At 40.7% G+C, this 15820-nt stretch overlaps 1 protein-coding gene across 3 annotated transcripts in view; it reads right to left on the bottom strand.

The window, feature by feature from the left end:
• Esr1 (estrogen receptor 1) overlaps positions 1 to 15820 on the bottom strand; it is a 256296-nt gene that overhangs the window by 185910 nt on the left and 54566 nt on the right. For 2 of the 3 annotated variants that reach the window (XM_041680332.1, XM_041680333.1), the window contains exon 3: positions 8691 to 8807. In XM_041680332.1, coding sequence (XP_041536266.1) covers positions 8691 to 8807 — 117 coding nt within the window. The remainder of the gene's footprint in view (positions 1 to 8690; positions 8808 to 15820) is intronic. The other variant, XM_041680334.1, reaches the window with a different exon arrangement.

Here is a 15820-nt window from a genome sequence, read left to right as displayed (position 1 = left end):
GCTGACCTGAGGTAAGGGGAACTCACCGACTCTGGACTTACAGTGGGGGCACTGACTAGGACCAAATTAGATGCTCTGAATGTGGGCGACACATGTGGCTTGGGCAGTCTCTGGGGACACTGGGAGTGGGACAAGGATTTGTCCCTAGTGCTTGAACTGACTTTGGAGCACATTCCCTTTGGAGGGATACCTTGCTCAGCCTAGATATGGGGGGTGGACCTTGGTCCTGCCTCAAAATGATGTACCAGACTTGGTTGGTTCCCCATGGGAAGGAATGGTTGGGGTGGGGGAAGGTGGGGAGAAAAAGAGGGAGTGGGACCTGGGATTGGTATGTAAGATGAGAAAAGATTATTTTAAAAATAAACAAATAAAATTAAAAAAAACAAATAAATGTCTGTATCAAAACTAAAAACAAAAGAGAAAGAAAGAAGGATGGATGGGAGGGACAGAGAGAGAGTGGGAGGGAAAGGTAGAAAGAAAAGGGAAAATAAGTAAGTTAGTTCTGAAACAGCCTAACATTACACTTTAGGAAGTTAAATAATAAAGAATGAAACCCCAGATTAGTAGAGACAATAGAGACTAGAGCAAAAGTAATGAAGTAGAGACTAACAAAAAGTCAAAAAATCAATAGAATTAAGAGTTGATTTTTAAGATAGACAATACTAGCTAGATAAAGAAGGACAGGAGAGCCCAAAAAATAAAATTTTTATATAGAAGATAGAAAATTATGAAGAATACATAGCAGTACAAAGGAGACAGTTGATAAGAACATACCAATAAACCTGACTAATGAGAAGAAATTGACAAATTCCTGGACACATGTAATCATTAAGACTGAATCATGAAAGATGAGTCAGTGATGAGTAAACAGAGTGACTCGGTAGGAAAAGGTCCCCATCATATGTGAGCTCAGGACTGAAGGTGCTTGCTACCAACTCTTCAAATAATTAAAGAACAGAGACTAATCCTCAAACTCCTAAAAACCTATAAATGTGACACACTACTGTGGCAGGGAAAATAACACAAAATCATTTCACTAGATACAAAAACTGCCCTTAACCAAGTTTAGTTTCCTTTTCTGATTAAAAACAAAACTCTCAAAAGATTTAATAGTGAAGGAATGTATCTCAGAACACATCAAATACCCACAACAAATATACTCGGTAGTGGAAAGTTGAATATTCCTTATACAAGACTGGGAGCAAAGCAAAGATATCGATTCTTGTTGCTTTTATTCACCATAGTGCTGGAAAACATAACCAGAACAACTAAGTAAAATAATGAATAAATAAAAGCACAAAAAGTAATATATTACCCCTATTTATACTTTGCATTGTTTTATAGACAGAAAACACTAAATATTATATCAAAAAAATGTTAGAAAGAAGAAACAAATTGAGTATGGTCTTAGGATGCAAAATTATCATACAACAGCCCCAAAATCCAATTGTAAGTTGGGTGCATTGACATGTATTGGTGAACACAGGACTTGGGAGACTGAGGAAATAAGATCAAGAATCCACTATATTGTGCTGCTAATGAATTTCAGGCCAACCTCATCTACATAGTGAGAGCCTGTCTAAAAAGATGCAGTCCTGTTTCCAGGCAATAACAATGGGGTATCCAAGAAAACAACTCCACCTAGGTAGGATAGCTATAAAAGATAATGTGTTTACCCAAGAAGGGAAAGAGCCACGTACTGAAAACTAAGTATCAATTAAACAAACTGAGGAAGACGCTAGCAAATTGAAAGATAGCCAATGTTCATGGATTAAAAAAATCCATTGTTAAAATGTCCAGAGTAGCTGAAGTGATTTACAGATTCAATGTAATTTGTATCAAAATGTCAAGAACATTGCTTAAAAGAATACAATAATCCTAAAAGTCAGGTGCAAACAAAAAGTCCTAAATATCCAAAGCAATCTTGAACAAACAGAACAAAGCTAGAGCAACACAATGATTTCAAATTATACATCAAGGGTAAACTATGATCACAAAAGCATGGTAATTACATACAAATAGACACACTGATCAAATGAAACAAATAATTCATAAACAAAAAAGAAGGTAGAAAGAACATAAGGGACAGATGGGAGGAGTGCTGAGGAATGCTCTCTTCCGGACAGGGCTGTTGTAATCATTTACTCAACTACCTGAGTTAATGTTACCTGCACCTACACATGGTCAAGCCGACCAAGATGAGGAAGATGATCTCCAAGCTCCACCCTCACTAAGAAGCTCCTGGCATTTGATAGCTGAAGAGGGAGAATTTTTTTTTCTTATCTTTAGGGATGTGACCACAGATAGGTTTCAATGCCCCACACCTGTTTATATATGGCCAAAATTAACTGTACTGAGTGGGTTTTCAAAAACAAACAAACAAAAAAGCCATGAACTTGAGAAGGCCACACTGGGGATAAGGAGCTTAGAGGGGAGTACAATATGATCATATTTCACTGTATATATTAAAAGCCCGACAATAAGAAAAATGTTTTAAAAGAAACAAAAAGCAGACTTAGGTCATAATGATGATGTATTCCATAAATAAAAATTAAGCATTTTTAAAAACACTCTTCTTGCCTCTTTAATATAGTGGGGGGTTTTGATCATATTTAATCTCTTATTACCCAGAATACTATAGATATGAAAACATTATAATAAACATTGTAGAGCAATTGCTTGGCAACTCCAATAAGAGCTCATGCTCTCACCGCATGAATAAAACAGAGTAACTCTTAAACAATATATCACTTTAGAACACTCTTGAATTTTGGGTGAGAACGCTGTTATCAAAATATTTACAGATTAGCTCACTGCTTCTACTATCTCAAATCTCAGTGCAAAATTCCATGAAACCTAACCAGTATACTTAGTGAGTAAACTCTGCTTGTCTGTTAACATGAGGCAATTTCCTCATCCGCAAAATGAGGATGCTAGCATCAACATGCCTTTGGGTCTATTGCGACAAGTCTCTGTAAATCTTTGGCAAAATTAAAAGATAAACCACAAAGCTCATTTATCATGCAGCTATACACAACATAGACATCAAAAGGCCTTTTTAAGGCATATGCGTCTATGCCAGATTTTGACCCTCTAAAGGAATTAGATACACTAACCTAGTAGACACGTATACCTGTTAATATTTGCTTCCAGTGAAAACAATTTTAAAGGCGCAAGTTGACGATAAAGTTCTTAGGAGGCGATGCAATCACTCACCTTGTGTAGAACTTTGGATCTGTAAAGTATTTTTATATGTTGTGATTTGTGGTCCTCAAGACAAAGCGGCGGAGTAGAAATTGTTTAGCTCATCTTGCAGCTGAGAACAGCATGGCTCCTAAAAGTGACCCCAGTTGCCTACCAAGTCTGAGGAGGAGCCAGTCTTTAAACCAGAACTTCACATCTGAAGCCTTCCCCTTTTCATTAACCAAGATTGTCAAACACACAAGAAATAGTAGATACCTGAAAATCAAATGGCCTGTGTGATCTGCCGGGTTGGATAAAATCCAGGAGCAACTATCAGATGCTCTGACTCCCATCCTGATATTTTGTAATTTAAACATCCATCCTCCAACACAATCAAGCCTCGACATGCCTTCTGGATTTTATTACATGCAGATGTTCTCTTTGCATTGTGAGAACAGGGCTGTAAGAGACTAGGGCCGTATTCATTGTCTCTTTACCCGCAATGCCTTGTAAGAAGTCCTACACACATAATTATTTAAACAGACTGAGTTCATTCTTTAAAAATTTCTTAAACCTCTGCTCTGAGGCTTGTTTTAGGGCTAAAGAGTGCAAAGAAAGAACTCCAAAGAGCCAGCTTGGAATTTGATAACTATCTAGCAATACAGCCACTGGGAAGTTCTAATAATAGTGAGTGGATCACCCAGAAGAGCTATGCTGTGCAAGCGAGAACACTGGGATCTAACCCAGCCTGGGGCAACAGGGAAGACCTTCCTAAACAATAGATGTTACTAGACGTTCCTAAACCATAGACTTTATGTGACAAAATGGGAAGAGAAACCAAGGCAGAGAGATCTAGACATGCAGTCAGGGGGAAAGGCGTTTCAACTGCACACCTTAAATGTTGCATCTTCTGGAACCACAGTTCTCAGAACAAATCTGATCATGGTGGGACACCTGGACCAGCAGGCATTTTAACAAATGAAAGTCATCTTCTCAGGTAGCCAAATCATGCACTCTTAGATCTGTAGAAGAGGTCTTCAATAAGAGAATCAAGTCCTGTTCTAGACTCCATCACTTTCTTGCTATGTGTGTATATTCAATATCCCAGTTGGTATCTAGCCTGGTTAAGAAACTGGATGGTTATGAACCTGTTGGATAATGTTGCAAAGGTTTATCATAGGCATCTTTACAACTACGAATTTTGTAGTTAGCTATAATGGTACTTCCCGTTGTAAATTAAGTCTTTATCCTAAGAGTGGTTGATACATACGGTGTCGTGAGGTCATGTGTGGTATCCATGTACAATAAATCATATTGCTTTACAAAACGAAACTTTATAAGGGTCCTTAACATGAGATGTTGTCACAGGCTATATTTTCATGATAAAACAATCTTAAAGGGTATGTATATAAATAGAAACAGTCAGGAAGACACATTCTCAGTGTGTATAGACAGACCCTGAGTAGTTGACTGGGGACCCTAAAAAGACACTGCTAAATATTGAATCGTATGCCTGCAGAATTTGTATTTTGAAGCCCCCAACCTCCAGAACCGCAGAATGTACCTGTCATGGAAAACAGGGCATTTGAAGAGCGGTTAAACAAGCTCATAATGTTACGTCCCTAATCCGGAATAACTGGTGTCCTTACAACAAGAGGAAGAAAGTGTGGGCAGAGGGAAGGTCGTGTGAGGACAGGGGGGAGTGGCATGCTGCAAGCCAAGGAGAGAGACACCAGGAGAAACCAGAGCTGCTACACAGACTACAGGCTTCCAGCCTCCAGTACAGGACGAGGCTCATTTCTCAGTAAGCCATCTGATCTGTGGTGCTCTCTTGCAGCACGCTGGAAATAGGGAATTTTACCCCCAGAAGGAAAACTCGTGTATCGAAATTCCAGCATCCAAAGTGATATTTGGAACAGCTCCTTTATGGAGATAATTAAGATTAAATGAAGTCAATATTAGAGAGATAATAACTCAGAGGTTAAGAGCACTGACTACCCTTTCAGAAGACCCAGGTTCTATGACATGGAGGCTCACAACTATCTGTAACTCCAATTCCAGGTGATCGGAAGTCTTTTTCTGAGTTTCAAGGGTATCAGTCAGGCAAGCGGTGCACAGACATACATTCAAGCAAAGTACCCACACACATAAAATAACAATAAAAAATTGTTTTAAAAAAGATTAAATGAAATTAGAGGGGTAGGCCCTTAACTCAATAGAACTGGTATTGTTCTAAAAAGTGGAAAGATGAACATATACCCAGAGGAAATGTTATACGAAGATACCTCAAGCCTGGAAGAGAAATCTATACCAGAAACCAAATTCTGTAGCATGTGAACCTCAGACTTTCAGCTTCCAGTAATGTGAGAAGGCTAATTTTTGTCATTTAAAATATCCAATGTGTAGCATTTTGTTACAGTAGCCCTAGAACACTAATACAGACATATATTTTTTTCAGTCACAAATGCACGGGTACAAATATGTGCTAATGGGACTGGAGAGATGGCTCAGAGGTTAAGAACACTGGCTGCTCTTCTAGAGGTTTTGAGTTCATGTCCCAGAAACCACATGGTAGCTCACAGCCATCTATAATGAGATTTGGAGTCCTCTTCAGGCACACAGGCATACATGGAGGCAGAATGTTGTATACATAATAAATAAATAAATCTTACAAAAGGAAAAACCAAATATGCGCTGACACAGTGATGTGGGCTGTCCTCTCTATGTGTTGCTCTTACTGGTTGATGAATAAGGCTGTTTTGGCCAATGGCTTAGCAGAGTAAAGTCGGGTGGGAAATCCGAACAAAGATATAGAGAGAGAAAGTAGGCTGAGTCAAGGCAACACCATGTAGCTGCTGAAGGAGAATTATGCCCAGAATCTTACCCAGTGAGCCACAGCCTCATGATGATACACAGATTAATAGAAATGGGTTCATTTATGACATAAGAGCTAGCTAGAAATACACTAGAGTCACTGGCCAAGCGGTGTTGCAATTGATATAGTTTCTGTGTGATTATTCGGGTCTGGGTGGCTGGGAAACACCAGCAGTCTCCATTACAGCACAGACTGGCCCAACACAAGCAAATCTGCATTTTTATTCGAAAACAGAAGCATCCCACTACGTCTTTGTCAACCGGAATTTCTGTTAGACAGAAAATGAAGGAGCATCGTTTAGATTTATGAAGCCAAAATGGCTCTCTCTGCATAACAATTAGGATTTTTAAAAAAGAATTGTTTTTAGGAAGGGTATCAAGGTATGAGGGCCATCACATTTTTTCAAAATGCTCTGGACATATTCGGGGTGATCCTTTCACTTTTCAGAGAGAAGGAATCCCTGGCTCAAGCTGCCTGCAGTTCATGCAGGAGAAACTCGACCTCTGCCGTTACTCCCTGAAACAATCTCCATGAAGCTGTTACTTTCCTGTCACTTATCAAGCTACCGTAGGAAGCTTTTGGTGAGTTTAATTAAGCCTGACTAATTTTCTAATGGTACAAAGAAAGATGAATTCCTAAATATTGAATCCATTTGTGATTCAAGGTGTCATCTTCTGAATGTGACTGTTCAGTTCTTAGAATTAATTACCTCTGAATTCCAGCTGCTTTTTCAGGCATTTAAGACATGTAGTCATATTTCACACAAAGCACAAATTCAACATTTCAACTCTTTGCTAGGAGACAATTCTAAATGCCGCGTTCCAAGTCTCATTCTGACCAGGGAACGAAGGTGTCCTCCATAGTAAGCTGTGGTAGTCAAGCATGCCCTCACCCTGACTGCTACTCTTGGGTTTCCCCCTCTTCCCTCTTTGCCCTGGTATTAATCAGTTAAAACCTGACTTTCCTCTGCATTGGGGAGATAGCTCAGTTGGCAAAGGGCTTCTCTGATAAGCCTTAGGACAGGAGTTTGATCTACAGGACACACATGAGAAAAGCTGTGTATGGACACGAGTGCTTGTGATCCCAGTCTGACAGGTCTAGACTGACCAAGGAGACAAATCCTCGTGTGTGTCTGTAAGGGAGTTTCTCCCTGGGTTAACGGAGATGGAGAGACTCGCCATAACTGTGGGGTAACACTATACCATGGGCTAAGATCATAGGTGCCATAAAAAGAAAATAAATGAGCTGATTGGGACATTCATCATTTTCTGTCTCCTATCTGTGGCTGCGTTGTGACCAGCCACCTCAAGCGTATGATGCCATGACTTCCAAGCCATGGCAGACTCTAGCCTCAAGCAGTGAGGCAAAAATTGAACCACTTCTCCTTTAAGTTGCTTTTGGTAGGTATTTTTATCACAGCAATAAGACAAAGTACCTTTTGGTTTTCTGATACAGGGTTTCCTGGAGCTCACTCTGTAGACCAGGCTGGCCTAGAACTCACAGAGATCTACCTGCCTCTGCCTCCTAGGTACTGGGATTAAAAGCATGCACCAGTCAGTGAGATAAAGTAAGTATTAATGATACGCCCAACAATGGTGAACTGGAGAGAGGCAGAGGTCTGGGTTTAGTGGTCAGCTAGTGTAGCCTGCTTGAGCAGTTCCAGGTCAGTGAGAGACCCTGTCAAACAAGTAGATGGTACCTGAAAAAAAAAACATGTGAAGTTGTCTTCTGACTTGCCCATGTGTACCTGCCCTGTTCTGTTATCACATCTGCTCCTAGAAGCCTTTCCCCAGGATAACCCGCATGGTTTCTTTTTCCCTGTGTCACTATGGAGACATCTGAGTGCATCTGGGACTCGACTTCCATCTTGCAATACCTGTTTGGTCCCTGTCACTACAGAGAAGGCAACCCAAGATTAGAATCGATGATCCATCGGTAAGATTCCCGACTCAAGAACTCAAAGGAATCTCTCAGATAACCACATGTTGAATTATCTAATAATCTCCCAAAGAAGACTGAACTTCAGAGTCCCACGCAAGAAATCTGGGAGACTGAACACGTGAGGAGCCAGGAGGGGATGTATGCGTGCACCCACGCACCAGCAGCCACAAGATAAAGCCATGTCACACTGCTGGAACCACCCTAGCATCAGGCCAGACACAGAGGCTGTGGAGGCTGCTGACTCAGCTCCTCTAATGCCTTTTGATTGAAATGCAGATTTCCTAAGTGACATAAAACAATAGAAGCAGACTCAGCAGCTGTCTCTCTCTCCCATAGGGGAATCTCCATTGAGGAAAGTTCATCTCCTAATAACATTTTCTGGCATTAGCTATATCAACGGAAACATCAACACCTTCCCAGAGTGAATCACGGAGGAGCCCTCCTTCACCTAGTACCTCCCACACACCTTTGATTTCCAACGCAATGTTTACCTTGAAAATATAAAACACAAGGTGGTATGGTAGAAGTCTTGGTTCTAGTTGCTTCCAATTAAAAACAAATACTACACATTCTGAAAACCTTTTTTCCAAACCCAAGAAAACGAGAGAAAAGGTGCTAAAATGGGAAAGATCCAGCTCTGGGGTGACAGCAGCCAGCCCCCTGCACCAGCACCTTGGGTACATGCACTTACCGCCTTTCATCATGCCTACTTCATAACACTTGCGCAGCCGGCAGGCCTGGCAGCTCTTCCTCCTGTTCTTGTCGATGGTGCACTGGTTTGTAGCTGGACACATGTAGTCATTATGTCCTAGTGAAAGCAGGAAGACCAAATGAGTATCATTTCAGGAAACCTAGCAGGTCAGAATCTCCATGGAAACTTCTGGAAGGTGTGTTTCATAGCCATGGCTTGGCCTTGGTGAGCTGCTACCCAACTTTCCTTCTTCTCTGTCCTACATGCAAACAAAAGCTCTGTTTATCCTTAATCTATGCCTCAGATGATTGCTTTAGGAGTCGTCTGGACAAATCTTTTCCCCTCCACATGACCTGTGTCGGACAATATGATGTGGGTTTTGTTTGTGTTGCAGGAAAATGTCATAAGCAACATATATTCACAAGGCCAGGCTCTCTATAAGCTTTGTTTTGGTTTGGGGTTGGTTTTCGTCTGGGTTTCAAGGGGATCTCTCAGGACATTTACTAAATAATGTTAGAAGAATGGTCATAAGTCAGACTTTTCAGAAATTCAAAGAGAAAACAAGGAAGTTTTAACTCATTAGATATTCAGATGAATTGCAGAATATCTAAATTCAACTCAGAGTAGTAGGCTGAGTCAGAGCTCGTCTGTCAAGTGCTAGCTAGGGGATGCTGAGTAAGATGCTGGCCATTCCCTCCTGTCTAAGCTAGAAAAGATAATGACATACATATATAATAATTACTTAATTGTTGAGGCCTTTTTCTAAGACTTTAGAAATGAGTCGGTGTAAGTCAAGGGATAATGACAGTGCTCAGATTGATCAAGTCATCCAATTAGGAAGCCCCTTTCTTTCCTTTCTTGACTATTGGTTCTCTCCATCAGATGCTTCTCATTGGCCTGGGCATATGCGAGCCCATCCCTTCATGTTAACTTCCACGTTATATCAATGCCCTTTTGACCCAGTTGGACTCCTCAGAAATGTCCACTCTGGGGTCGCCTTTCCTTCTCTCTCTTGAGTGACTCAACACAAGCTGTTGGTTTTACACTAAGGTACCTCTCACTAACTGCTCCCGTGGGAATTCCGCACACAATGCCAAACATTATGTAGGGGAAAGTCTTGAATTTAGACTAAGGACTAAGGGAATGACATGTTTTACATTCTCAAAACAAAATATAGTGCACATACTAATTTAGAGACATCAAACAGGCCTCTAGTCCCCTGTTCATTAAGGGCAAGGTGCAAGCTACTGAAATATTTGAACACAGGCTCTTTTGCCTCTTTGGCAACATGAGAGTCAGACCCAACTAGAACAAGATGGGGTGGGGATTTGAAAAGAAATATAAGACTCCATCTTCAGATATAGTTGATGAAAGCTGTTGTGTAAATAGGCCTCGGACCAACTAACATCTTCATTCTTCTGTTACATATGAGAGACCAGTGAAGACAGTAAGCAGGGCTATAAATTTGCAACTCTGGCAAAAGACTTCACACTGTCTCAAAAAATACAGACACAATGATTTTTTTTTTTTAAAAAAAAAAAGGAGTATCACTATGTAGTTTAGCCTGGCCTTGTATTCCCAAAGATCTGCCTGGATTCTAGGCATGTACCACTGTGCCTGAGCACATTGTCTTTATTAACAGGGAGAAATTGAGGAGGGCACAGAATGGGGAACAAAGTTGATCTGGACAAAGAGTCATCAGACTATAAGCAAATGGTTCATCATTCTGACGCCCTAAGGCAATTTTTTGTGCTCTACCTCCTCTGGTGTTTACAAAGACTACAACGATATATTTTAGTTCAAAAAAATTAAATACACATTATTAAGCCATAGAAGAAATATTTAATAGCTACTTACACCAAATACTGCATTGACTCACTTTCTCTATGATAGCCAGGTATTTTGCAAGCCAGAAGATGAGGGGAGGAGTGAAGTGAATCAGAAACCAACTGGCTGCCTCTCTATTTGGATTGGCTATCCACTGTAGATGTCTATCTCCCTGAAACCAGGTGGAATTCTTGAACGAACATGTCTAATATGTAAAGCGCACTGGATCTGTGCAATTGACTCCATCCCTTAACAAGAGTGAGGGCAGAGGCCCAGTATTATGGTAACAATTCAGGATTCTATGACAGCTCTCAAAATAAGCTAATGTCCAATCAATAAGCTGACTAGCAAAATATTTTAATAAGCAGTACATGTTTGCTATCTTCAGTAAAGCTTACCTCCCCTAGGCAAACACTAGGGATGAAGATTTTTAAGTTTTCAACTAATATTAGATAAAAAAGCCACAAGGCTGTCTCCCCTGCTCCACTTGATATACCTCAGTAACTGCCTGATGTCAAAGCAAGTATTTCCCCAACTCCTTTAGAAACCCTCTTTAATCTTGTAAAAAAGAAAAAAAGGATTTATGAGAAAATTATACTGAACTAGAATCAGTTTTTGAGAAGCAGCTCAATTATATGAGTGAAAGCTACAGTAATTTAACTGCAGAGACAAGAAGCAGTGACCCTATGATAGGACTGGAAGGACTCTAAAACAATACATCTAAAATGTACTATTCAGGTGGAGGATTGCAAAACTAAATACTGTTTTCTTTCTCACCAAGAATAAAAAGTGAGGCCTTGGGGATGCCCCTCCATGGTCGGGCACTTGCCTAGCACATACAAAAACTTGGGTCCTATCATCATCACACAGAAAAAATAAATAAAAATCCTTCGAAGGAATATAGAGCTCGGGCAGTGGGAAGTGTAGGGGAGGGGATGCAGATGAGACCTACATGCAACGCAAACCTGGTCCCCATGAAACACGGGGCTTTGCGACACGAGGACTTTTCCTTCAGCTTCTCTAGGATTTCTTTTTCTTGAATTTTCCTTCTCTCACGGCAGCTGTTTTCTTTTTATTATTATCGCTCTGAAAGCCTACATTTGTTAGTTATGAAAATAAACAACGTTCCATATCCAGACACTCCAAAGAAAGATAAACAAGGACCTAATTAAAGCAAACAGTAGCTTGTGAGAAATCTAATACCCTGGACTCTTCCTTTGTCTCCCTTCTCCTCAGGATATTTTGGCAGCAGCCTCAAACCACATCTTTTGGGGGCTTTAGTCAGTGCACCCAGCATCCATCCATTCATCCAGAATTGACTCATAAACCCTTTGGAACTGGCATTACCAGTTGAACAACTGCTCTGGTTTGAATTTCTAATGTTCCCCACCAGCTAGCATTTTGAATATATAGTCCCTGGTTTTCTGCTGTTTAGAAGGTAGGGCCTGGCTGGGAAAGACAAGTTACCATGGGGTGGATCTTTGAAATCTACACCCAAACCTGCCTGTGCCCCCCCCCCCTCAGCAGTTGACAGACCCTGCCTTAGACTCCCACCACCTCAGATCGAGGCTTTCTGCCATCATGCCTGCCCTGCAACAATGGATGAAGTTTATTTGAACCTGTGAGGCAAAATAATCGTTCCTCTGCTAAGCTAGTTCTGTTGGGTACGGTGTCACAGCGTCAGAACAGTAACTAAGACAGTGACCATCTTGGTGTGTCTGCAGGCTCTCTCATCTCAACTACCAACCATGAAACCGCACACACAGACTCACCAGAGGTCACCTTCTTCACCGACCCTCCCACTACACCCCCATCACACAGTTTCACACGCAGAGACACCTAGAGAGATCAAATCAACTGTTCTAATTCTTTTTCAAGGCAGAGCCAGTTATTTAAAATAAACATAAGTATATGCGTATGAGAGAGAAAGAGAAGGAAGGTATGGGGGGTGTGGAAGACAGGGGTAGATTTGGGGTATCTTGGGGGTATGGGTATATGTGGAAGACAGGGGTAGGTAGACTCAGGGTGTCAAATAAATACAAATGTGTTTGAGAGAGAAAGGAAGGGAAGGCGCATGTGTGGGGGTGTACGTGGAAGACAGGGGTACACTTGGGGTGTCTTCTTCATTTCTCTTTTACTCCATTACTTACGATGTTTTTTCTTTTATTTTAAATATGTACTTAGTTCCATGCATGAAACTAGAAAAAAAATCATCCTGAGTGAGGTAACTAGACTCAGAAAGACAAACACAGTATGTACTCACTCATAAGAGGATATTGTATGTAAAGCAAAAGATAACCAGACTACAACCCACAGTCCCAGAGAAGTGAGGTAACAAAAAGGACCCCAAAAGGGACATGCATGGACCATCCTAGGAAAGGGAAATAGATAAATCTCCTGGGTAGACTGAGGGTGGGTAGGGGGAAGAAGAAAGGGAAAGGGGGATAAGAACATGAGGAAACAGGATGGGTGAGTTGGGGGGGGACAGAGAAGAAGAGCAATGAAAGCAAGATGGGTTTTGAATCAAAGTCTCCCTCACATGAGAGACTGAACTCATCTATCCCTGCAACCTTCATTAACAGAAGGCTAAACTTCTCTAACAACCTCTTTATTCAAGAACGTGATCTATGTTCCTGCTGGCAATCATGGTAGGCTTTTCAACAGCTATCTGACCAATGGGTGTTATCAATGGGTGTTATGAGACCCAGGATACCTGTACATAAGGAAGTGAAACAGGGCACTGACATAGCCAAGCTGATGTCATGCCCTTTAATTTAAAAATATGCAAGGTATGTAAAAAAACTGATATTAAACATTGGGATTAAAAAAGTCTTACATTAGAGGGTAACGGGCACAAGTCAGATCTCTAGACATGATTTACAGAGGACCAGGCACATTACACAGAACAAGATGGGAAAATCCCAAGCTGACCCTTGTCCATTAGGTGGGGTTTCATCTTTGTAGAGTCACGTACATCAATCACTAGTACCAAAAAAAAAAAAAAAAAAAAGAATGCACTGGGAGAAACCAGGCAAAACCGAATAGCAGGTTCTTGGGGCCACCAACAGAAGAAATGGACAACAGTCAAGGGATTGAATAGGGTAGGGAGAATTCAAAAGGCTACTAAGTGAAAGTAGGAATGTAGGAACGACTGACATTTAAAAATGAATAATTAGGAGTATTCACAATTATGCCCAAGAAAAATTCATATCAAAATAGGTACTAACCATCCGTTAGTACTAAGGTACCTGAAGCAAAAAAAGATGAGAAGATTCCATCAGCGTTCTAAATACCTGGGGCTGGAAGAAGAAGAAGTGAAAGGCTCCTGCTTTTCTCCAGGATGTTAACCAGGAAGATCTGACTCAAGAGGGTGGATAGGAAGAGGGGGTGCAGAACAATTCTAAATACATTAAGAGAGAGTTCAGAAAGACATCAGCCAGCTGTCCAGCCCATAGATGTAAGAGACATACTAAAGTCAAATCAAAATGAAATTGTAGGTGAAATACTTGGCAATTCCTCTTTCAGGAAAATATTAAATAAGTGGAGTTGTTAGAGGTTGGGGGATTGTCTAGATCAGATCGGCCCTTGGATAACTCTATCAGGGACTGTCTGGATTGTTCATTGATGAGAGAGAGCCCAGCCCACTGTGGGAGGCATCATTCCCTGTGCTAAGAGTCCTGAGAAAGCTAGCTAACCACAGGCTACTCAGCAAGTCAGCAAACAACATTCCTCCATGGTTTCTACTTCATATCACCGCCTGAGTTCCTGCCCTGACTTCTCTCAGTGATGGAACCTGTTAGACAAAATAAATCCTTTCCTTCCATGAGCTTTGGGTCATCATTTTATCACAACAGCAGAGATGAAGCTAGAAACAGTTTTTCTAGGCTCCGTCTCCAACATCAAACATTCATACATGTCTGTGACTGAAAGCAGGAATTCAAACAGAGATGGGCATGTCCACACTTAAAGCAACATTACTCATAATAGCCAAAAAGCAGAAACAATTCAAGGTCTACTGACTTAAATAAACATACAAAAGGTGGCATGTAAATACAACATAATTACCATTTAGCCTTTTAAAGGAACAAAAATCTAATATATACTACAACATGTGTGAATGGGGAAATCACAAGCCAGACACGAAAAGCTAAAAATAGCTCTGGGTACATGATGTACCTAAAAGATACGCAGTGCTGACAGCCTAGTGGCCATCGAGATTCATCAGAAAGTGAGGCAGTTATTACCCAAAAGGCACAGTTTCAATTTAAGAAAGGAGAAAGTTCTGCTCATACAACATACATGGACCTAACTGTACCGAACTGCATAGGTTGAATGGTTCAAGTGGTAAGCTTTTGTTGTGCATACCTAGCAATGGGATTGAGAAAATGAACTTGGAGTTGTCATAAGCATCTATGTAAGAAAGAAGAAAGAAAAATCAAAGTTGGAAGACTGTATTGGTCCTGACTTGCTCACATGTGGCAGGCTCTGTGGCCAAGGACTGACTAGTACCATGGGCCATGTGCTTTTCATAAATTAGCCACTGTGCTTGGTGAGTTCAGCGGTTTACTTCATCTCAGGATCGCAAACAACGAGTCTGGTTACTCTAGCTGCACAGTCTGAAGCTGAGACTCCAGGGAGCTAACTTGCTCATAGTTGCTTGGCCCAGAGATGGTAGAACCATCATTAAAATTCAGGTCTGTCTAATCCGTGAGTCTTTGGGGTTTTGTTTGTAGAATACTGCAATTGTTGGCTAAGTAGAAGGAACACAATACTGACTCAGAACACTTAAATATTAAATTGTTGCTTACAATAATAATGGGACAGTTTAATAAATCACTATAGCTTTTAAGAACATTTCAGAATTAGCAATACACTCATCTCCAGACTGATTCCTAATACACGGTTCTCTCTCACCAAACATGAAAGATAAACCACATGAAAGATATTACATTTATCTGTGGATCAGGGCTTGTATTTTTTTTTTGTTCTAGAAAACCTCTATAATATATTCTAGCACAAACTATGGATAAAAGGAAAAACTAGAAAGCAAATTTTTTGAGGAAATTAAACAAAAAAAAACTTTATGACCTCTGAAAGAATAATTGCAGCAGGATGTTTGTAAATAAATCCCATTTCGATATTAAAATGACTACTCTGATTCACAGCCAGTGCAATGAGCCAAACCAAATGAAATCAAATTTGGCTATCTCAGTGAACACATTCCTGAAAGTCCAGTGAGGACATTCAGTGGGCCCTGATGTGAACTATTTCACAACCACATCTGTATGCAGTGGCATGAGCAA

The sequence above is a fragment of the Microtus oregoni genome, unplaced genomic scaffold (genome assembly GCF_018167655.1).
Source record: "Microtus oregoni isolate MIOR12 unplaced genomic scaffold, Mior012 000033F_ref0000390, whole genome shotgun sequence".
NCBI classification, from domain to species: domain Eukaryota; kingdom Metazoa; phylum Chordata; class Mammalia; order Rodentia; family Cricetidae; genus Microtus; species Microtus oregoni.
Note: the sequence above shows the minus strand (reverse complement) of the source record. Positions and strands in the feature narration are given on the sequence as shown.